Source organism: Lissotriton vulgaris, chromosome 2_1 (genome assembly GCF_964263255.1).
Source record: "Lissotriton vulgaris chromosome 2_1, aLisVul1.2, whole genome shotgun sequence".
In the NCBI taxonomy this organism is placed as follows: Eukaryota; Metazoa; Chordata; class Amphibia; order Caudata; family Salamandridae; genus Lissotriton; species Lissotriton vulgaris.
In genome coordinates, this window is record NC_141687.1 from 1,020,441,192 (window position 1) to 1,020,464,809 (window position 23,618).

The 23,618-nt window shown below is 40.4% G+C and overlaps 1 protein-coding gene across 2 annotated transcripts in view; it reads right to left on the reverse strand.

The window, feature by feature from the left end:
• Positions 1 to 6,120: 6,120 nt before the first annotated feature.
• The window catches only part of TANK (TRAF family member associated NFKB activator), a 225,733-nt gene continuing 208,235 nt past the window's right edge, over positions 6,121 to 23,618 (reverse strand). For both annotated transcript variants that reach the window (XM_086956619.1, XM_086956620.1), the window contains exon 10: positions 6,121 to 7,810. In XM_086956619.1, the coding sequence (XP_086812745.1) occupies positions 7,631 to 7,810 (180 nt within the window). In that variant the 3' untranslated portion in view covers positions 6,121 to 7,630. The remainder of the gene's footprint in view (positions 7,811 to 23,618) is intronic.

A 23,618-nucleotide genomic window follows, 5' to 3' on the forward strand; every position in this document is an offset into this window, starting at 1 on the left:
TGATGATATGGTCATGCCATCTGCCAAGAATCATACCACTAACCAGCTGTCCCAAATCGCCAGTATTGTGCAGGGACCTGTGTGCACAGGGTGAGCCATATCCTAGATCATGCGTCTTAGCCCAGGCTCTATCCCTCCTAACCAGCAGTGCACAGCCATTATGCTGCAACGTGTATGTTTCCCCCTTTTTTCAGCCGCAGAGACTATGATCAACCATCATGGGCCTGGATTCAAGGCCCTATATTTGAGGATCTGGGCATATATTTAACTTTGGATTTGAAGATGTACATTGAGAAATCCGGGTGTGAATCCAGTGACGAAAATGGGTGCAGAATCTTTCCTCTGAAACACCACCACATTCTCCCTAGGGCCAAGGGATGCTACTCCGGCCCCTTATGTGCTCCTTGGAACATTTGTTCAGGATGAAGGCTTCAGTGAATCCTTTCCTGTAATGACACCTGTAACAAAACTTTGTGCAGCTCCTCAAAGGATTAAAGGGTCTGCTTTGAACCAATAGGGAAAGGTCTCTCGTCCAATAAAATTCCTTTATTTTTTGCAAGATGACAACCCAAATATAACCATATGTTCCCAAAATTAAAAATACATCTTAATCTGGAAGTGGCTGCTTCACCTCCTCTAAGATTCGTCCAATATCTATCTCGCATTTCTTTGCTGTAGGTGCCAGTTTTATCTATTGTAATTGTCAGGTGGATAGAACTTCCCCCACCGTTCAACCCCCAAATGTTTCTTTGCACAGAAAACATTGGCTTTTGTTTAGTGGTTAGGATTAGAGTAAGGTGTGGCGTAAGTGATGATGGATAGTAGGGTGTACTATTTAGGGTTATCCTAGGAGTAAGGGTTAGGTTTAAGATGGGGGTACCATTTAGGAGCAGGATTTGTATTGGAGTAGGCAGCCAGTGGTGTACAGGAAGGTGTTCTGTTTAGAGTAAAAGTAAAGTTATTGTTAGGATTAGGGTTATGGTTAGGGAAACGTATAGGGTTATGGTTAAATCAGGTATAAAATGTTAAATATGTTTAGAGTAATGGAAAATGGAAAGGTTATTGTAAGAAGAAGGGAAGTGACGACACAGTGTAAGGAAAAAACGTATGGTTAAGCAGAGAGGAACAGGTTATGGGTCAATGTATGTCTATGTATAAGTCATAAACATAAAGGAAAGAACTAGAAGTTTTTGCAATTTCCAGAAACATGCATATCAGCCACAACAGTTGAACTTCTATTTTTGATTTACTTTACTTTTATTTTGGTTTTACATACAACCAAAAACTGAGGACACTGCAATAATTGAAGGCTTTTTCTTCCTCATCACAACAATAATATAATTGTATATCTCTAGTTTTGTATTAATTGTCCCTTTTTGCACACTTATTGGCAGCAACGGTGCTGAATGCTGATGGAGACATGAGCACTGTTGTCGCATCTCCTTTATCCCCTTCTCCATTTCCTGTCTTTCTTACCTTGGGTTGATTCTGTGTTGTTCCTGATATGGTGGTGTAATAATCCTTTTCAAGGATAAGTCTGCCTGCCTCCCAGTAGCAGCCTTCTGTTAAATATATCTTCTTCTAGCCCAGCAGTTGTTGGATACTTCATTCACCTTTACTGGCCAGTGACTATGGGTGGGGGATATCTGTGGAGCAGCCAGGGTTTTTGCAAGTGGTCAAATAATGCAGGTGCTCTGTGAGTTGAGCTCGGGTACATTGGAGTCCCCGTTCAGGGACGAAGTCATATTTTGACTGACTGTGAATATTGTGGGGATACAGATGTTTTGAAGTGGAGGCTGAAAATGGACCAGTGTGATGGGTTGGACAAGTTTGGGGCCACAAGTCACTGATCTTTTAGTGTGCAACAAGAGGTTCCTCCATTGTTCTACTGGCTTTCTCTTTCTCAGCATTTTCCACAGGGGTTAAATTCTCTCCTCCAGTTTATTCTTAACGCAATGTGGGCACACTTGGACGTTTGTCATGCTACCCATAATTATTTCTGGAGTTGAATCGTGCCTCGCTTTGCTCTCTGGCCTTGCACTTCTGAGTGTTTGGATCTGTCTCCTGCACGACTTACCCTTCAGCCTGCACAGACATTAGAGTTCACAGCAGCAAATGCCTGGGTAAGAAGCTTGAGTACAGTGGCAAATATGTAATAAACAATGATGATGATGATGATGATTGTGGTGACAGTTGCTGTTCTGGATGACTGAAGTCCTTTATATTCCCTCAGGAACCAACCACCGTCTAGCAGTTGCTTTGATAATGGATATTTATGCTGGTATTCATATGCCACTGTTATCGGGATTAGCCACCTGTAGCATTATCAGGGTCTCACATCTCCGTCGAAGACCCTAATGATATTATGGATACATCTTTTGGCAATATACATCTTTTTTACGCATCCTTTTCCCCCGCAGGGAATTAGGACACAGTTGTTACAATGCCCGCGTTATAACCATGCATACCATTGCCCTGCAAGTCGTAACAACGACTTGAGGAGGGGGGCGCTGGATGTAAGAATAATATAATTTACTATTCAAACTCCAGTCTGTGCGGATAGTAGGGAAGGTGTTGGATTTCAAATCCAACACCTTCTGTCCTTCCGCAGGTCATTGTTCCGACTTGCGGACTAATGGTATGCGTGGTTACAATGTGGTCGTTGTAATGACTGCGTTGTAATTCCCTGCAGGGAAAGGTTTTCGTCGTAAACAATGTTGCCCATCTTTTGGTCCCTTGGGGCATGTGTTTTATCGCTGATAGATCTCAGTCCTATGACCTTTAGAAGAACCAATTAGAACATTCCCCAGACAGCTGTGTTCCAAATGTAGTGTCTTTTTAATTTTAGAATCATTCTTGCTGACTTCTACTTATTTTTGTGTGGCGCGCGGATATATTTATACCGTAGCTCCTGTTTTGAGCAGAGAGCTTAAATCATATATCTTCAATTTTGTTTACCCCATCCAACATGGCCCCTGCAGGAGCTTACCCTCTAAACCTGCGGTCTCACCAATCGTCAGACGGGTCATGTGATTCCCTGCGGCATTCTGGGAACTGCAGAACACATATTTTGTGATCCAGGATTAAAATGGTCGGATAAGAACATGGAAGATGCCACAATCCCCTGATCATAAGATTTTGATACCCCACCTTTGAAATCTGAGAGGTCGGTGCTGTGAGAGGTTTTTCCTGTTAGCAATGGTTGCCCATATTCTTTTCCCTGGGTTTTTGTCCGGCTCGTGCCTTTTTCTGAGCGATGACACAACATTTCAGCTCAGAAGGTTATAGACAAATCTATGTGTCAACGTTGCGCTGATTGGCACGCCCTTCCTGTCAACATACTTATTTTGCTTAACTTTGCTCTGGCCATTTAATTGGCAGTGCACAGACCTTTTCTTAGAAGACTCAGCTAGCTATTGATTGTAGACTGCTCTTTATTTGATCGCATTGTTTTGTAGATGATGGGTTATTAAGGTTCTAAAGTATACAAATAGGGGGGAAGGGTAGATCAAAATCGATCTGGAAGGGCGAAAGTACCACTCGACGAGAGTGGAAGGTCCAGCCACAGTGAGTGCCCTCAAAGATACAGAGTTACAACAGAAGACTGGGCAGTTCCTGGAGGGTGTGTGTGTGGATCCGTCACAGTGGTGTGACGTGCAGGTTGATGGAGATATACCAAGGGGTATCAATTTTGTTGGATATAGAGGCCTCACACACCTTTGCAGGTGTCATGCTTCATCACAGGCTATCCTCCTCGTTGGGTAGGCAGTGCAATCCCCAACGGGCAACACCTCAAAGAGGGGCTCTTTAGCGGAGATCTTTTAATCCAACAGCCTATTGGTGAAGTGTGGTTGAGGGGCCTGGAAGTTGTAGACAAAACAGTGCTTTAACATGAGGCAAAGGGTACCAGAGAACAGCTTTATTCTGGTGGTCCCTTGCTCCAATTAAAAACTCTACCCGGCACCAGCGGAGAGGGGTAGGCGAACAAGAACGGACACGGGGCAGAGAACATTAAATACACTTTTTTTTTTGTTTGTTTTTATCTTTAACATTTCTGGACATGGTGTCCGCTGGAGTCTAGGTATATACATAGATATTTATATTCTTATGATATTGTTTTGTACTTTTAGATTTCCCTCAGGATACTCCCCTGGTTACTCCCTCAGTGGAGTTGTCTAGCGCCCTGAAGAAGGTGTGACCTGAGTCATGGGTCTATACCAAAGCCTGTGTCTGCACATCATTCAGACCACAAGACATGATTAACAATAAACCTAATGGATAATATGCTGAATGACCATGGTGCTTGAAATAAATTGATAATATATATGTATTAAATAGTAGAGGATTGTTTAATCTTTCATTTGTACAGCATTTATGGATTGCTAGTATCTACAGGCAATCAATGTCTTATGAGTCTATGGGTTCTTTCATTTATGAAAAGGTGTGTCCGTTGAATGAATGTGATATGAATGGTATGGTTGATGAGCTGGAGTACCAGTGGGGGTTTTGTTACTATTATCTCTGTGGTTCAGTTATATCTGCTTATTGATGGACTTATGTTATGTCCTTCAAAGCGAAATGTTTGAACATAAGATTATTTATAGGACTACAACAAGTGATATGTACTTTTGATAACATTTTGAATCAGAAATCTTTTTTGATTTTGTCTTAAGCACTGTTGAAAGTCTATGTATATACACCATGACTTCTAGATGACTTGATCAGCATCTACAAATACACAGTGAGATAGTCCGCTAATTGATTCGATCAGGCAGTCTGTTTAGCTCTTTTGTGTCTACTCCGGAGGTGGAAACAATGGAGGAGGGGGTGTAGAGGATCACAAGACTTTAAGGGTGAAGGGGTGTACTGAGTGGAAGGAGAAATGCTACCCACTTGTGTCAAGGAAAAGAGAATGAGCCTGACAAGGAAAAATAAAAAGAGCAGCTGCAACAGCTGCAAGGCAGGAGATGATGGGTTCGACACGGAGTCCTGCTCAGGTAAAGAGTGAGGTGGTCAAATGTGTGATGTCAAAGCTCCTTTGACGGACGAAAGCTTGTTGCCTTACAATGTGGGTTCGTTGATTAATAAAACATACATACGATCTACTATGTTTGGAAGATGGATGGAAGGAAGGATGAATGATGGGATCTGCCACTGTACAGGATGGATGGACTGATAGGCACACCACTGGATCAGAGTTCTGGCTTTGCTTTTCCATTATGGGGCAGTAATAAAGGATTGTTTCATGTTTCTAACAATCCAGAGTTGCAAAAAATGTACGGATCCCTAAACCTCAACATCACTGAGAAAGTACACAATTGACAATAAGCTCACCATTCAAAGAACTACTTTCCAAAAAGCTTAAATAAGAGTCTATGCATATTCATCGAAAACTCACCCTGGTGCCAAAATGGACCCAGTAAGTAGTATGATGGAAGCTAATTAAAGGGGTCTATAAGAGTGGGTAAAATTCTACAGCTTTAATTTTGGTGGGTCTTTGTAGGTAAAATATCTAGTCACCTAGTTCAAGTATCCAATAGAAAACACTGCACACACGTGGCGTGATGCCACTGCTCTTGTGGCAGCACTCTCTTTCAGGAAACAATATAGGAACTACCTATATTTAACCAACCGGATGACTAGAATTGTATCCACGTTTTCATAACTACCAATGCGTGTGAGAGGGCCTAGATTTGCAAGGTTCAAGTCTCCAATAGGGTCCGTCACTGTTAATTACCTGCACATGCTACACTTCTTACAGCTTCCCATATTCTTCTACATCTTTGAAATCAGTGTGAACACTGCAGGGTGCTGGTTACACCCAGGAAATATGATGTATCCCACGGGGGTAGATAGATGAGGGTTTAGGGGACTAGGATTCAGCTAGCCAGCAAGAAAGATACGCCCCATCAAAAATTGAGCAGGTAGCATTTGCCAACGATTACACCTTTTCCGAACTGCATACATTTAGTCCCATCACTCAGGTAAAACTAGTTTTTGCTTATCTGTTTCCCTAAAACCCATTAACAATTGGAGAGCCAACAAGTAAAGGAAAACGCCATCAAAATAAATTAATGTTGCCTTTTTACTTATTCAACAAATATAGACAACGTAAATTGGTTTTCTATACAACATAAGTTTATTAAAATATAATTTAATACTATATGCAGAAACTGGCCATACAGATACATTTAGCAATGGTAAACATAGTTATTGAGAGAATTGTGAGCAATTAGGTATGCTAAAAATGTATATCTCTGTGCCTATGAAAACAACTATTACAAATTAAATTAACATCTAAACACCTAATCCAAATGTTTCTTCCTAAACCTGCAAATTACTTGAAAAGTTGCTGTAATGTGTACGTAATTTCACTGCCGAATGCTTATATTTTCCAAGAAAATGTGTTCCAGCCCTCTTCGAGTATTCAATGCAATACACCAGGCAGAGCAAAAGTCTGGAAGTCTTGTTATTTTAGCTCTCTCCACTAAGTTAATTCTAGTTCAAGTTATTCCTGTAGTCACTACTTTCATTTCGTGTGAGCATTTAGATTAATAAGGACAGTTACGTTAAGTGGGCATGTCTCAACAATAACATCTTTTCATTATTCCAATTCTTCTTAACACGTTTTATTAATTTCTAATCCAGTATTCATACACGACTGCACACTTGAGAGCTTTATTCTAAAAAAAGGTTCAGGCTTTGAAATGGAACATATGCATACACATTCTGAACTGGGATTCATTCATGGAATTATTATACACTTTACCTAGGAGTTTTGTTACATGGGGCACTATTTAATAACACCCCCTTGTATTCTAACTTAAAGAATAAAATTGAGAATATTAAACTTGACTTCTCAGATGTTACATGAGCATATGATTTCAGAACAAAATCTGCCTAACATTGTAAATACAATGATATTTATATAATATGTTTAATTTATTATGTGATGTATTTCACATGAACATAAAGTATAAATATTACGAGTTTATTCCGTAATGTTTAAAACATTTCCCAACCACACATAAAAGAATCCATGTGTACTTTTATCAGGCATCAACTGGATTGAAAATTCAAGTGCAATGAAGAGTCACTTTGATGCGCCAAAACGAAATACATTTTCCATAAGTACTAAGTTTTGGTTGAAAGGAAAGTTTTGGCTTACACAAAATAAATATTAACTGCAATATTCCTAATGTAAAATCATTCGTAGAAAAATCACATCTGTGGTGTTAAGTAAAGAGTGGAAAATTAAAACAGAGTCTAGAAAAAGACTTACACCTAAAAGTTCGGCCCCTAAAAAAATGCAACAAAAGTAGCCATTAAAAATAATTTCGTTTTTCCAGTTGTATCCTACATTGTTAAATCGTTTCATGGAATGGATCACATGAATAAGTTAATTTTGCGCAAGACAAATTATGGGCGTACAAAAAAAATCATGTCACCTTTACGGTTCATAGTAAAAATAACCATGTGTTTCTAGATTACATATTTTAAGCCATAGCTCAATAACTGCAAACATTGTAACAGTGCAAAAAGCTATATGTACAGTAGAAATTGATGTGGTATTTTAAATCTAAGCATCCCTGCACTGATTGCTTTGCACAGAGGTGTGCCTAGAAAATATTTAAACCTGTTTTTTGAAGTGTGAATTAAGATGTCTAAAGAAATCCCCTCGGGATGTGGAAGACGGCGGGAAAACTGCTTGACAGAATTCACAGACTCCTGAATCGTTCAGCTCGGATTCTACAAGTCCTGGTGCTAGTCGCAAGTCGTCGTCTTTGTCGGGATATGGCTTCCAGTAAGTCTGCAGGATAAAAGAGATCTTCATTACATGTGAATAACCATAAACTGTCATATGTGTCAGAAAATAAACTTAACAGAGGAATATATTGCGCCAATGTATTGAGATATGCACCTCAAATATTTAAAGAGAACAGGAGCATTCCAATACCAACAATGTATTTTGTAAATGGTGTTAATCTTAAGAAGAAAGAAGTCATCGAAGAAACAGTGCTCTGATTTTTTAGGTTTACAGTTTTATACTCTTAGGACAGCAATGGAATAGCCAATGACCAGTGCACACAGCCACACATTTTATATTGAATTACCCACAACATCTTCCAAGAAAGATTTTGTCTTTGTAAGTAATCCAAACAAGATAACTGCTAAGGATGTGCTGTCACACCATTTTAGAAACTGAGCCACTGTCCTTGTCTCAAAAACTATCTCAGTTTCCATCTCTTGGAAGAGGGTGGCAAGTTCTTATTTTAACTTTGCAAGAATGGGCTAGCTCCCGGCTCCCAAACAAAATATCTCAGAACCAACCTTATATCATGTGTAAATTATACCTAGGCCTAATTTGCATATCCAGTTCCTTGAGTTATATGTCCATGGAAGCCAACTAAAGTAAACAAGTAAGTGGGCATACCAAAGATTTATGGAAAGAGCTTTTTGGCCACTTGCATATGCCTAGAATTGGAAAGAAAAAGCTTACAATTATCCTTGATGAAAAAAATACCATCATTCAAAAAAGGATTTATTTGTTTAACAAATAAAAAAGCACAATTGTAACCTCGCATTCACCCAGGTGAAATTCCTCACTGGTGAGCACCGCCTCCGAATATGTTCATATGACATTGCAAGGCATTTTTTCATTGTTTATTTATTAACATTCTAAATGCAACAATAGTGCTTACAGTGCATACCTTTTGTACATCACACACAAACACACTCAAATCATGCGTATTTTACTCATGGGGGATGTAATTCTATGGGGAGAAATTGCATTTTTTGAAGCATCACTATCATATCCACGATGATATCAGTGCCACATGCCTTCTTTTTCGAATGAAGAGGAGCTCATTCACTAAAAGGCCTCCACAGTCAAACCGGAGAGACTCGATATTTTATTAGAAAAGTACCCCTCTTTCGTAGGAGGGACCACCATTACGCATTTGAAAAGCCTAAGCAAGCAGATCAGAAAGACAATGGAAATGTCAGATTATAATTATATTCAGCTCTTCCAATGATGACACTATCAATGCAGGAATGCCTGCACATTTGGGTGCATAGAACCTTAGATTAATATCTATAGGTAAACAAACACCAACATGTATGTAGTGGAAATATTCGAAACCTCACAGCACCACAACTCTCACCACGGAAACCCCATATCAGCATATATCAGTTTTTTCACAGGGACATATTTCCTTTTTTATAGTATTGGGTTAAAAAAAAAAGTCTTTAAAAAAAGACCATCCTTCTTACTTCATTACCTGTATGTAACAATGACTGCTAGGCTGACCCAAGACAGAGGAACTGCGTGACAGTTCTCTATTAAAAGCACTGCTATGGGGAAAATGGAATCGCATTTCACAGACTGCACAATTCCAGATGCCGCTGTACTCTGATTAACATTTTTTTTCCCAAAAGCAAAGCAAAAGTTCAATTTTTGAACACTTATTTTCCACTTAAACAATAATATTTATTTACAGTATTACAAGGCCACGGCGGCTTGCTTTCAGAGCTTTCTCATTCTGGTCAACACGTCTTCACCCAATTATGCTCCGTGATTTTAACCCGTCGTCTTAGGTGTAATTGCACCACCTCCCTCTTGCTAACAAAGAAGCTACTTGCTATATGTAGCAGGCGACTGGTGCAAATTGCTTGAAGCCCGCTTAAACACCAGCACACATTTAAATAGCACCACAAAATTCTGAATGTAATTACTCGGACTTGCTACCCCACATTGCTAGAAGCTGGCAATTTTAATAACTGTAGTATGTCAATTGATACTCTCACTTGGAGAACAATGAAATATGTGTGAGGACTGAACGGCTGTGAGGAATAACGTCACGATTTTAGAAATAGCTATTATTACAACAACAACAAAATCTGAATAAGGATACACGTAAAGTGATAGTTGTGTATTCAAACACATATAGGTTTTCGTAGAAGGGAGAAATGTATTTATTTTTTAATGACACCCCTAATGTGAACTGGTAGTGTCAGCAGAGAGTACAAAAAGATGAAAATACTTTTTTCAACTGTTTCATATTTACTGTCCAAAGACATTAGAAAAAAATAATGAAGAGGAGAAGCTTAAAATAATTTAAAGAAAGACAAATTCATAATGCAGCTAGAAAATATTTGATCCACAAGGTTTACTCTAGTTCATCGGAGTTCAGTATTGAATTGACTAGATGTTCAGTCATTTTGAATAACCTTCAGTGTTCTCCTTGATTATACACATTAGACCACAATTCCAACCTAAAGTGGGAAATAGTGCGTCCATTCAACCCCAATGAAGAGCCAGTGCCGCTAGAGGCCAGAATGACAGCTCAAAGAACAATAGCCATTGACAAATGTGGTGATCTGAAGGTCTCAAGCTCGAATCCCAGAAAGGCAGCCTCATCCAGTACCATAAATTGGGTACTCATATTTGTTACTTAGAACGCTTAAAAATGGCACAAGTGGTGTATGAAACACTATATTAAAAATGATAATTTTTAAAAGACAATTATTTCTGTGGTACAGTTGGTACTGGAGAAGGATTCAAAAACTAAACGCTAAGATCAGCTATCATGCACACAATACCCTTCCTTACTTTTTTGTATTCCAAACCAAGATTTAACCCATTTCAGAGTAAACTTTACATAAAATGTTCTGCGTACCATGCAAGATGCTGGTTATCTACATGTAAGCTCGTTTTCTCAAATTCAAACAATAGCCTATGTAAGTGTTGTCAACTGGGACGCCATCTTCGTTTAAAATCAATGTTTCATGATTTCCCATTCACACCTTCATGCCTTTATCATAGAAAATTACATCCACAATTTACATACACGGTCTCCCGCCTACCTTCCGCAAAATGTCTACTTGTATCTTGAAGAAAAGGAGATGTAACTATAAACATTGTGGAAGCCGAATGTAAAAGGATTAATGGTAAGATGAAGCAAATTGACATTATCAAACATTACATATATTTTTCGCAGAAGATAATCACATTATAGACTGTAGAATAACAACTCTCAGCAGGATTGGCACGACTGTCGTTAAAGGGTTTCAACAATGATCTTTCTGACGGCTGGAGACAAAATCTTTGGTATAAATTAAACAAGGTAGAATTGAAAGTAAATGCCTCGCTTGCAGGCTCCACTTATACTGCGGCTTGTAAATAATTGTCTTTCTTCAGCCAGTCGTCAACTTAAATGTCCATTAGTTTATAATACTGTAAAGTAAAACAATCTATTATTGGCATTGCCCTAAGTCGCCCTTGATTCATTCAAACATTGTAACCTTAAGGAAGTTAATACGGATGATAAATGATAATTAGGCAAGTTTTTTTATTTTTTATTATTAAGTTATTAATGTTACCACCGTGGCCACGAAACGCGTGCTTTTTTCTGGCAGAAGGCCATAAACATTTCTCTCGTTTGTTTCACTTCCACAATTAAAAATACACGGCAGGTTTTTTTTTTATTAGGCAAGTACTGTTCTGTCACACAAAACGTAGGATACCGAGTCGTCGTCTGCAAGAAGCCGTTCCATTTCTTTGCAACATGTCAATTAAGTAACCTTGCGCCCTGTGCCTTTTGACAGCTCAGCCACCAAATCCCCGGCTTTTTTGTGAAGCTGCATACTTCCCTCAAACTTGTAATCACATACCAGCTGTTTCCCCTTGCCTTGCTAGAGAAAGCAAATGCACAATGCGGGGTGCCACCTACTGCAAAATGAATGCACCGGCTAACTAGTAAAGGACCATGCGGGAAAGATAATGGCGAGGGAGAACCTAACAAGCAATTCTGAGGATGTGCTTCCCGTCTCTGCAGGGCTCCAACTAGTAATGCAAGACAATGTTTAATTTGTTTCTGTAAATCAATCACAACTACAGCAGCGGGGAAGTGATGCGTAAAAACAGGGGAAGTGACAAAAAAAAAACCCTCAGCTGAAACAAGATTTCAAGGAAAACATTCTTTCAATATATATTTTATAACATAGCGAAAAGCCTGAACTCTTTCTTTTCTTTCAACTAACGATTTTGTGTGAAGTTTAAACGGCCGCTTATTCCTACGCCTCGTGCGCGTGGACTACTTGAATTTAACACAAAAATACATATCAGCATTAAGTAAAACTATTTATGTGACATTTTAATATTTTGCTAAGAACGTTATGTACTAGTTTTCAAGCAAACATTCGCATGAAAACAAGTACCTCACAACACAGTAAAAGTTTAGACTCCCAGTTATCACATTATTTATCTCCAATTATATGAATACACAAAATAAAAGGTGTTCTCCTAATCAGCCGTCAGCATAAACACCCATTTGTATATAAATGAATGTGCCACCAATCTGTCACATCCATGGTCAAATTTACAAAAAAATGTTATCGAAACCTAAAATTATATTAAAAAAAATACATAAAATATGTATTATTCTAAAATCACAGAAAATTCTTTAAAAAATATCTGAGGGGAACATAATGCTACAATTGTTACAACGCAAAAACATAAAATGCAACAGTTAATGTAGATACACAAAATTGCATTCTCCAGTGCCTTACTCACACAATCTTTGGTGACGTTACATTCTAAGTTAAGGTAAATATGGACTGCAACTGAATGCATTCTAATCAGTGTGCATTGGTCCTTTCAGATGAATATGGACCACAACGGCAAGTGGGTGAGATATTTGCTTTGTTGAGCTTCCAAATGTGGAGCACAAATGTAAGTGGCCAGGTTCACATTTGATCTGGTCAGACAAGCGTTAGCAAATAACATGTTTCGGAAGGTGAGTAACCCAATATACCCTTGCGGGCTCGGGCAGAGTTTAGTAAAGTATAAATTGGCCAGCAAGGGATTTCATTTATATGAATTTGCAGCACTAGTTTAGGACTTGTTGAGTAACAATCAGAGTACCTAAATTCGAGTTCAATCAGCGGCTATTCGGATCAATTTAAAAGTTTCTAACAATGAGAAAACACAGGATGTTACCACACTAACATCAACAATAGAGTGAATGAATAATAAAACATGAAACCAGGATAGTTTTCTTGTCTGAGAAGTTATTATTTTTGCATTTAAAACAAAGAATAATTCTGTACACAAAATCAAAAAGCAGGGTACATACAAAGATATATAATGGATATTAAAGGTATTGATTACTTTTCCTATAATATATCCATGAAAACTGTCCAGACTGCTAAAGAGGTGACAACTTGATTTCTACTATTAATCAGGAGAAAATCAACAGTCGGTACAAATCATACAGTGCAGAATTGGACTATGTGGGTCGACGTTTCGGTCTTATCTTGATCATTTACAAGACCATCATCAGGACGGAATATTGATATATACAAGGTTGACCCTTTTTTTTTTATGCCAGCTCACGACACTTATAGGTATAAGTGACGGCCTCAGCTAATTTCTTTAAGAAGCGGGCAATGTGCAGACTCAATTATGAGTATCACGCACTTGTGCATACAGCAGTTCTGCGAAAGACAGATTCTGTTGGTTTATTCAAGTCGCAGTTCTTTTGCCAAATATTAGCAGTTGTTTGGTATAAACGCGGAACGTCAGCAACGAACAGTCCGTCTGATGATGGTCTTGTAAATGATCAAGATAAGACGTCGACCCACATAGTCCAATTCTGCACTGTATGATTTGTACCGGCTGTTGATTTTCTCCTGATTAATAGTAGAAATCAAGTTGTCACCTCTTTAGCAGTCTGGACAGTTTTCATGGATATATTATAGGAAAAGTAATCAATACCTTTAATATCCATTATATATCTTTGTATGTACCCTGCTTTATGTTATTTTTGATTTTGTGTACAGAATTATTCTTTGTTTTAAATGCAAAAATAATAACTTCTCAGACAAGAAAACTATCCTGGTTTCATGTTTTATTATTCATTCACTCTATTGTTGATGTTAGTGTGGTAACATCCTGTGTTTTCTCATTGTTAGAAACTTTTAAATTGATCCGAATAGCCGCTGATTGAACTCGAATTTAGGTACTCTGATTGTTACTCAACAAGTCCTAAACTAGTGCTGCAAATTCATATAAATGAAATCCCTTGCTGGCCAATTTATACGTTAGCAAATAACAGCATTTTGTGTCTCTCTCTATATTCAGCTGTTCCGCTAGTGTGTTAAGTCGGCTGCCCAATTCAAAATGAGGAAAATCTGGTAGCATGGTGGAATTCTCTTGGTTGTAATTTTAAGGTTTGGACTAGATTGAGGGCATGATTTGGTGGATCTATATGATAAAGCAAGTGAATTCAAACAATCTTGTAGGTTTCTGGAGTTTCACATAACCCTGCATTTAGTTGCCCAAAAAGCCAACAGATTTACTGTTGTCAAAAGGCATGAGGAATTTCATTTCAATGGTGGGAACGCTGAGGTAACATCGCAATACTTACTGAGGGTGCAAGGGAAAGGGTTTCCCGAAGGGAAAATTATTTTTTCTGTGCGAAAAAAATAGCTATATGTATTTGTGTCAATTTTACAAAGCTTGCCCTTCATCTACTAAAGGCCTGGAGGTCCAGTGACCTGCTGTGACCTACCCATTATCACCCCAAGGCACAATTAATGCACCCAGGAGCGCTCCCATCATAAAAGGAATTTGAAGACTGCCAATCCCTCACAAAGAGGAACATTAGCGCTTCACACAATCACACGCAGCCCTGTGGTCACATTACTGGCTGGGACTTACCCCCACATCAGTAACTCAATAAACACACACCTGAACCTTTCCACCACCAAAATGAATTAAAAACACCAATTCCTATTGCAGCAGCTAACCACACACTTTCACCACAACCACCTGCAGTACAGAAATTATGTGACTAGATATGATTTGCTATATTGCAGCCTGACAGAAGCGCCAAGTCCTTCCCAACACAAAGTGATGCTTTAGAACTTCCAGCCCGTGAAAATATACTGTAGTTATCATGTTTCCCTGTAAATATCAGAGTAGGTGTATATGTCCCAGTTTCTAGACGTTTCTATAAAATATATATAATTTTATTACTCGCTTAAGTATAATTTGGCAAGAATGTTCTGCCAAAATTAAAAAATCCCATTTATGTTTGTATTTATCGCAGGGAACTTGGAGGTTCGATAGTCCCACATTTTTCTAACAATCCAGTCCTTTACCTTTACTGGATAACTCATATCCTAGAAAAATTACATTTAAGAAAAATTTTAATTTCTTGAAATTCCTTTTGTATCCTGCTTCTCCTAGAGCAGTAATTATTTTATCAATGTGTTGTAAGGATTATGTTACTTATCTTGTAAGCATCTGTATGTGGCATGTAGTGCTGTAGATTCACAGTCTGTGCATACTCCTGCCATCTAGTGTTGGGTTCGGAGTTGCCCAAGTTGTTTTTCTTCAAAGAACTATTTGAATAATTGTTTCAAGTCATGAGGTAGAGTGACTCCTCCTCTCGGTGATACTGCGCATGGGCATTGAATCTTTTGTTAGATTATTTTCCCACAGGAGGGTGAGAAAAGAGTGTAAAAAATGAATAAAAAATAGAGATGGCTATGCTAATATGTGAATATATGCTAGTGATGTGTAAAACATTACTACAGCTACCACAAGTGTCCGGGAAAGGAAGGAGGGCACATGAGAATCTACAGAACTACATGTCACAAACAAATGCTTACAGGGCAAGTAACATAATCCGTTTGATAGCATGTGTGGATGCAGATACACATGCTCTGCATATACTGTAAAGCAGTCCCTCCTTTAAAGTAGTGGCTAGCATGTGGTAACTGCAGTAGTTTGAAAGAGTTCATAGCACTGCCTGACCTACTTTGGCTTGCTGGTGTGCGAAAACTCTCAAACAGTAGTGTTTAGTTAATGTGTGTGGTGTAGCTACTTTACAAATATCAGCTATTGGAATATTTTCTAAAAAGGCCGTAGTTGCTCCTTTTTTTCAAGTGGAATGTCCTCAAGGAGTTCCAAGCTATGGTAACAAGATGCAATCTAATGGAAGTATATGCTAAATTGGATTTTTGTAAATAAAGCAAATAATAAGTAATATCCTGTAGTGTGGCTCTGAGGGGATTTATTTGTTTAGGATGACAATAATAAACAAAACTTGTCCATTTTGCAGCATAACATGCTCTAGTTGTGGGTATACATGCTTGTTTAAGAATGTCCATACATTCTGTTGGTAACTTTGGGTAACCAAATTCTAAGACCTCAAGTGCCAGATCGCTAGGTTGAACATCTTGGGGTGTGGATGCCTGATTTGTCAGTTGTCCTGAGTGAGAAGGTCTGGCCTGCTGGGGATATTCTAGTGTGGGACTAGTGAGAGATCCAGTAAGATTTTGAACATGGGTTGATGTGCACAGGTGGGAGCTACAAGGTTAATTGGTAATGATGTTTGCCTAAGTTTCCAAACAAGAAATGGAATTAGAGGGAGAGGTGGAAAAGCATAGGTAAACATCCCTGACCAACTCATCCATAGTGTGTTGCCCTTGGATAGCGGGTGGGGGAAACTGGAGGAGAAGGTTTAGCTTTTTGTGTTTTCAGCTGTGACAAATAAGCATAATTGAGGAAATGCCCACTTTTGAAAGTATGGAAGTAGAACTTGTGGATTGAGTTCATATTTGTGGATTTACTGGTGGGTCCTGCCAAACAGGTCCGCATGAATGGTTTCCATTCCGGCAGATATTCCGCCAAGACATGACTGTGATGCAGAGGAGCCCAATTCCATATGGTCTGAGCACGATGTGACAGTTGAGATGACCGTGTTCCCCCGTTTTTGTAGATAGCACATGGCTATCATATTGTCAGTGCAGACTAGAACAACTTTGTGTGAGAGATTAGGAAGAAAAGCTTTCAGTGCTAGGGAAAACTGCCTGAAGTTCCAAGTTGTTGAGTTGAAGAGATTGTTGTCTGGCATCCCACAGACCTTGTATTGTTAGATGTTTGAGATGCGCACCCCAGGCTGTTTTTGATGCGTCTGTGCTAAGGTCTCATCTTAAAAAACCAACACCGATCCCTCAGAGTTGAAGAACTTCCGACCTATCTCCCTTCTCCCGCTACGGATAACATCCTGGAGAAATTCATCAATGTTGAGCTGATGAAACACATTGAATCCCAGGAAATCCTTGACAGCCCTCAGAACGGTTTTCGTGCCGGTCACAGCATCAAAACCTCCCTAGTAGCAGCCACCGGCAGTATCCGCACACAGGTTGACCAAGGCGGATCTGCAGTGCTAATTTTGCTCGACCTTTCGGCAGCATCCGATACCATCTCTACAGTGCACACAATCTAGTGACTGCAGGAAGCAGGAGTTACAATAAGGGATCTGCAGCATCTTCACTCTTTTATGACTGGCAGATCTCTTATCGTCAGGTGTGGAGGCTTTAGAGCAAAGACCTTCGGCCTTCTCTGTAGGGTCCCCCAGAGATCTTCGCTTAGCCCCACTTTTTGTAACCTCTAAGTGACCCCTCTGGTGGAGTTGGTGAGGTCTTTCGGTTTCCAGGTGCTCTCCTACGCCGATGACACACAAATCATTGTTTCCATAACAAATGATCTGCAATCAGTTGCCCGAAAGTTTAATCAATGTATGTCTAGCATTATATGCTTGACAAAGGACAATTCATTAAAGATCAATGAGGACAAAACCGCAGTGCTAGTTTTTGGACCATAGAATTGCATTTGGTCTCATGCCTGGTGGCCTGTAGATTGCAGTCCCCTTCCTGTACCGGTCAAAACTGCAAAAACTCTGCGGGTCATTTTTGATGCCCAGGTTGGCCGTACTGTCAGCACTTGCTTCTACATCTTAAAAACCCTGAGGAAAGTACTGCTGTGTATTCCACCTGTACTGCGTCAGCCTACTATCATCACACTAGTCACTTACCAGCTCGGCTACTGCAACACTCTGTACCTCAACATCATCAACACAGAATCCCTGAACAAGCTTCAGGTGGTACAGAATGCTGCAGCAAGGCTGATTCTTAACATACCGAAGTATTATTCAGCCAGGGAAGGAATTCAAGCCTTGCATTGGCTCTCCATCAGGAAGCACATTTCTTTCAAGATCTTGGGTATGGTGTACAAGGCTATGCACAGCAAGGGCTCATCACACTTAAAAAACATGTTTTAATGGTACAATCCGTGGAGGTCCTCGAGATCCTCCACACAGAAAAAACTGGTTTCTCCCAGATTTCACAAGTCCAGATGGGCCGGTTGCTCCTTCTCTGTGGCAGCTGCCAAACCCCGGAACTCCTTGCCCCCTTCCATTTCCAAGGCGGACTCTCTTCCGGTCTTCTAGAAACTTTTGAAAACCTGTTTATTTGCCCCTTAGCTGGATGTTGGTACTTTTTCTTCCTCCGGTGTTCGCTTAGCGCCTTGACAACCGTGGGTATAAGTGCGCTTTATAAATATTATCCTATCCTATAATGATTTGAGGCACTGGGTCCAAGAAAGGCTGCACCTACAATTAATTGTTGGTATTCCACCATTGCAGAGAACGGTGAGTGTGGCGGTCTACCAACACTAGATCCTGTAGATGACCCTGTGCTTGAGACCACTGGCGAGAGAGACACTGTTGCAGTGGACACATGTGTATTCTTGCATGTGGAACTATGGCACTGCAAGACGCCATAATTCCCAGTAGACGCAGGAGAGTCCGAACTGTGAGAGTGTTGTTCAACTGGAAGTGAGATAAGAGTTGTTGAAAAATGTTGTATCAGAGCCAGATTAGGATATGCTAACACCCAACTGTGTTTTGAGCATTACCCCTAAGAATGACTGGATTTGAAGAGGTTGAAAGTGAGGTTAGGGGATACTGATGATGAACCCCAAGCTGTATAGTAGATCTACAGTCAACTAAATGTGTTGTTGACATTGGTGATGAGTGCTGCTATGATGAGCTAGTCATCTAGCTATGGGAACATCTGAACGTGCTGTCACTACTGCCAAGCACTTTGTGAAGATGCAAGGAGTGGTCATGAATCTAAACGGAAGGATTCTGAATTGGTATACTTATCCTGGTATGATGAACTTGAGGTATTTTCAATGAGCAAGGTGTGTGGGTATGTGAAAGTAAGTGTCCTTTCGTTCCAGTATGGCCATAACGTCGCTCTGTTGTAAGAAGGGGAATGACATCCTGCAGCGTGACCATGTGAAAATGTTCTTAGAGGATGAAATAATTGAGGGGCCTGAGATCCAAGATTGGTCTTAAGGACCCATCCTTTTTTAGCATAAGGAAATATAGGGAGTATACTCCTGTGCCCTGTTGGCGAATAGGGGCTGGTTCTATTGCGCCTTTCAGGAGTAGGGCTCAGACGTCTTGTTTGAGAAGTGCTAGGTGATCCTGAGATAACTCGTGAGTGTGAGGTGCAAAATTGGGTGGCATGGTAATGAGCTCCAGACAGTAACAATGTTGGATAATGGCTAGTACCCATTGGTCTGTGGTGATGGATTACCAGACTGGATGGAAAAATAAAAATCCTCCCGCGACAGGTATTGTGTGGTTGGGGGTGGGAAGGGTGAGGCAGTTACCACCTTTAAAGGAGCCCCTGAAAAAAAAACCCTCGGAGAAGGCATATTTGCCCTGCTTCTATTGGGAAGTAAAACCTCTAGATGTATTAGTCCGCAAGATGCCCATGCGCGTAGCTGTATTTGTATCTTTTCACATTTTATCTAGGGTGGTTTTCAGCGGAGGACCAAAGAGATGTTACTTGTCAAAGGGCAAATTAAGAACCCCTTGTTGCACTTCTAGCTTAAATCAGGAGCACCTGAGCCAAGCTTGATACCGGAGGAGGACACTGGTGTTTATTCCTCATATGGCTGAGTCTGTTGCATCTAAGGCAGATGTGATAGAGTTATTAGTGATGACCTGACCCTCTGCCACAATCTGCTACCCCTTTTTAAGATACTCCTCAGGGAAATGTTGTAACACCTCTTCCATTTCATCCCGGTGGCCCCAATCTTAGCGCCCTAGGAGTGTCTGGGAGCTAACAACAAGCTAGTGGTTAGCTGCTTGGGCCCCTAGCTGTTTGGCTGCTGCATCAATATGCTTTCTCTCTTTTTCAGGGGGTGGCGTATCTCCAGATGCTTGACTATTACGAGCAGTGGGGGCAGCTATAGAGTCTGGTGGAACCTAACTGCGTATGAATAGAGGGTCAGATGGAGTGGTTTTATATTTTTTATCCACATGTGGAGTAATAATGACGCTAGTACAGATGGGTTCTTTGAACATATCCTCAGTGTGGCGCAACATACCAGGGAGCATACGTAAATACTGCGTGTCCTTGTGTGTAGAAGACAGGGTGTCAAAAAGGAAATCTTCCTCTAAGGATTCTTTATGTAATTGGACACCATGGTAGGTAGTTATCCTGGCAATAACCTGTTGGTAGGCACTAGCATCCTCTAGAGGGGAGGGTCTAGCTGGATATCATTATGAATCATGGGATCAGTATCATAAGAGTCCCATGGGTCTGGGTCTCCTAATGAATCCCCCATGCCCCCTTGTGTATGATCTAGGTGAACCTGGATGTGTACTATCTAGGGAGATGCATGAGAGGAAGGAGGAGATGGTGGAGGTGGGGATGGTGGTGGCAGAGGAGGAGGTGGAGGTGGAGGTGGGGGAAGAGGAGGTTGAGAATGATGAGTAGGACTGGTAGCAGTGTCCTTTGACCTATTGGTTTGTGGCACAGGAATATCCAAATCCTCCTCAAAAGTCAATTGTTTCTTTGGTGAAGGGAAGGCAACTATTCTTCTTGTTCCTTGTTGAATGTGAGGTTTCCTTTATTGAACCTCCATAGATTTGAGTTTAGGTTCAACAGGAGACATGGAAACTGTGGAATGTTTTAAAATTTTCGGCTCCGATGATTTTGTAACCGAAGAGTGCTTCAAGGATTTAGGTATGGCAGGTTTCGGAACCCAAGATTGTGAAGCAGAAAGATGTTTCTTGGTTAGCACCAAGACAGAAGCAGTCAGAGGCCGGGTCGGCTCTGAAGGTTCAGAGGACATCGATGTATGTGCCTGATCCAAAGTTGATACCAAGGATTTAACCTGTATTGTAGTACCTATATTCCCAATAGGCTCTGCGCATTGGAATAACAAACAATAGTTTAGACATAGGACTTAGGTCGACTAGGTCTTTATTGAATATGTTCGACTTAATTGTGAATGCCAGCTAGCGCAGAGCTCACTAGAAACTTTCTCGAATAAACAAGAAGGGAATAGTTTCTGAAAACCATATAACATGACAACTTTGTTCCCCAAGAATAAGAAATATATCTTCAGAGTCGCGGAAACAATAGATGGCTATTTGACTCAGTCAATCGTGCATGCTTCGTTTCACCAGGGTTTTTGCAGAGAAAATAGAGACGGGAGTTTTCAGTAAAAAAGTTATTTATTGAGAAGTCTTCTTTCTCATGCAAGAGAAGTTAATTGCAACAATCGTAATACTTGCTATGAAGTAAAGTGCGTACAGTAAAATGAGTATTATGAAATAATACTGTAAAAGCATTTATATGGTTTCTAAGCGCTAAGATACTTAAAATAGATAAAATACATACAATGATAAATAATGACTAAAAGTACTCAACTGGTGCTTCTAAGATACGCCTACCCCGGTGTACCTAACCGAAGTCTAGTACAAGGGAAGAAGTAAGTGAGGTGTAGCTTGAGTTAAATAGTTTCTGCCAAGAATCTATCCAAGAATTCTCTAAGGGTCTAATCAGCTCCGTACCTTGGCTATAGAATGAAGGAGGTCTTGTATCTCTCGCTCAGGACTCAATCTCCCAGTAACCCGCAAGGGTAGCAGGGAAACACTGGAGCTGGATTTCTCTGCAGGAGAAAAGACAGCGTCTCTCTCAGTGCGTCAGCTGGAGGGTCAGCTTCCTTCAGCACTCGCTACAGCAGGGCGTCGGGCAAGTAGTTAGTCGATCTGCTCCAAACCACTGTGTATTTGCTAGGGCAGATGTGGGTCTATTTATACCTGGAAGGTGCCGAGTTTGACGTAAGGGTGGACATAATAACGTCACTAAGAACTCAAAGTTCTTTACACGCTCCAGGAGTTCTGGGACAAATCAATACTGAAGCAGGGGGAAGTCCCGTTCTGCTGAAGGCTGGTTGTCTTCAAGAACTCGTTGTACTCTAGGAGGTTAGTGGAAGTAGCCATGCCGTATTCGGACTGCATTGGCTGTGCCTAAATATGGTTATGATTCTTATGCCTATATAAGTATATGATAAGTTATACCTACATAAGGGCATGAATCGTGAAAATTACACTCAAGCCCTAGATACGTTTACAACAAACCAAGGTAGATAGTTTCGTCATGGCCAGATGGCAGAGGTGGTCAGGCGATCTCTAGAAATGGAAAGGGTGAAGATTTGGCAGACTTTTTAGGTGGAGGGACAAGGTCAGGGTCGATAGTACTCACACTCTGCCCAATTTGTCCCAAATCTCGAAGGCGGAAATCGCCTTGATAGACAGCGGCTCTTCTTCTTCCTCTGCACATGCTCTTTTCCGAAAACGTCACAAATGTCGTCTTTGGAGCGACAAGACATTTTCAGCAAGAGCGCCCTCACACAGGGATGGTGGCCTGCTGGGGATAGCAGACCCCCATGTCTGTGTTTGCTTTTGAACTAAAGCAACTTTAAAAATAAAGATGCAGCCCGTTTTCCTTTTAGGAATACGGAATGCATTTCAAAAACATAAATGAAACGTAAGTTTCATTTTCTAAGAGCAGGCAGTGGTCCTATGATTCTGCTGCTAATCACAAAGGGGAAGGGATCCCCTGGGGATCTCTTCCCATTTGCAAGTGGCTTACCACCCACCTGAAGTAAATAGTAAATTGCAATTGTTTTGCAACAGCATTCAGTTTGCAAAACAATCCTACATGCCCCTGCGACTCACTATTAGGAAGGGACGCCCTTGGCACGCCCCTTCCTAATAGCGACTCGGTAACAGGCTACAGATTCGCAAAATAGGGCTGATACATGCTACAACCCTTTTTAGTGGTCGCAAACGGTTCAAATCTCTATTTGCTACCACTAAAACGGCCATACATGTGGCCCAAAGTGGGGGGTTGCAACTTTATCCCATCCTGCTTGGTTTTTGTATCTAACTGCAAGCCACATTTAGCAGCTTAAGTGACTGAGGTTATAGAGAGGATATAAACTCCCATTATAACATCCTCCCCTATTGGCGCCTCAATAATAACCTTTGGGTACCAATGCTCTTCCACAAGGATTAAATCATAAAAGTCAATTAATTGTACCCAAAAAATCCTTGAAATTGGTAGTTCAATATCCCCTCATTGTACTTTTGCCTTGTATATTAAATCCGGTTTGTTTAAACACCCATCTGACATTTCTATTTGTACACAGTCATTAGTTTCCTCCATAATCAGTAAGGATTTGAGTTTGTGATGGGTTACTGTTTTTTCTACTATATTTGCTAATATGGCCTCCGCTCTTGTTCCGTTCTTCAATTAAACTTTTTGTGCGGATTCCTGTTTTCTTGCTGCAGTTACACTTTTATTCTGAAATGCATCCGTTTCCTCTTCCTTTCTGATATGTTGATCCTTTACTGAGCCCTGGAGAATACTGAGCACCTTTACCAAAATCTGTC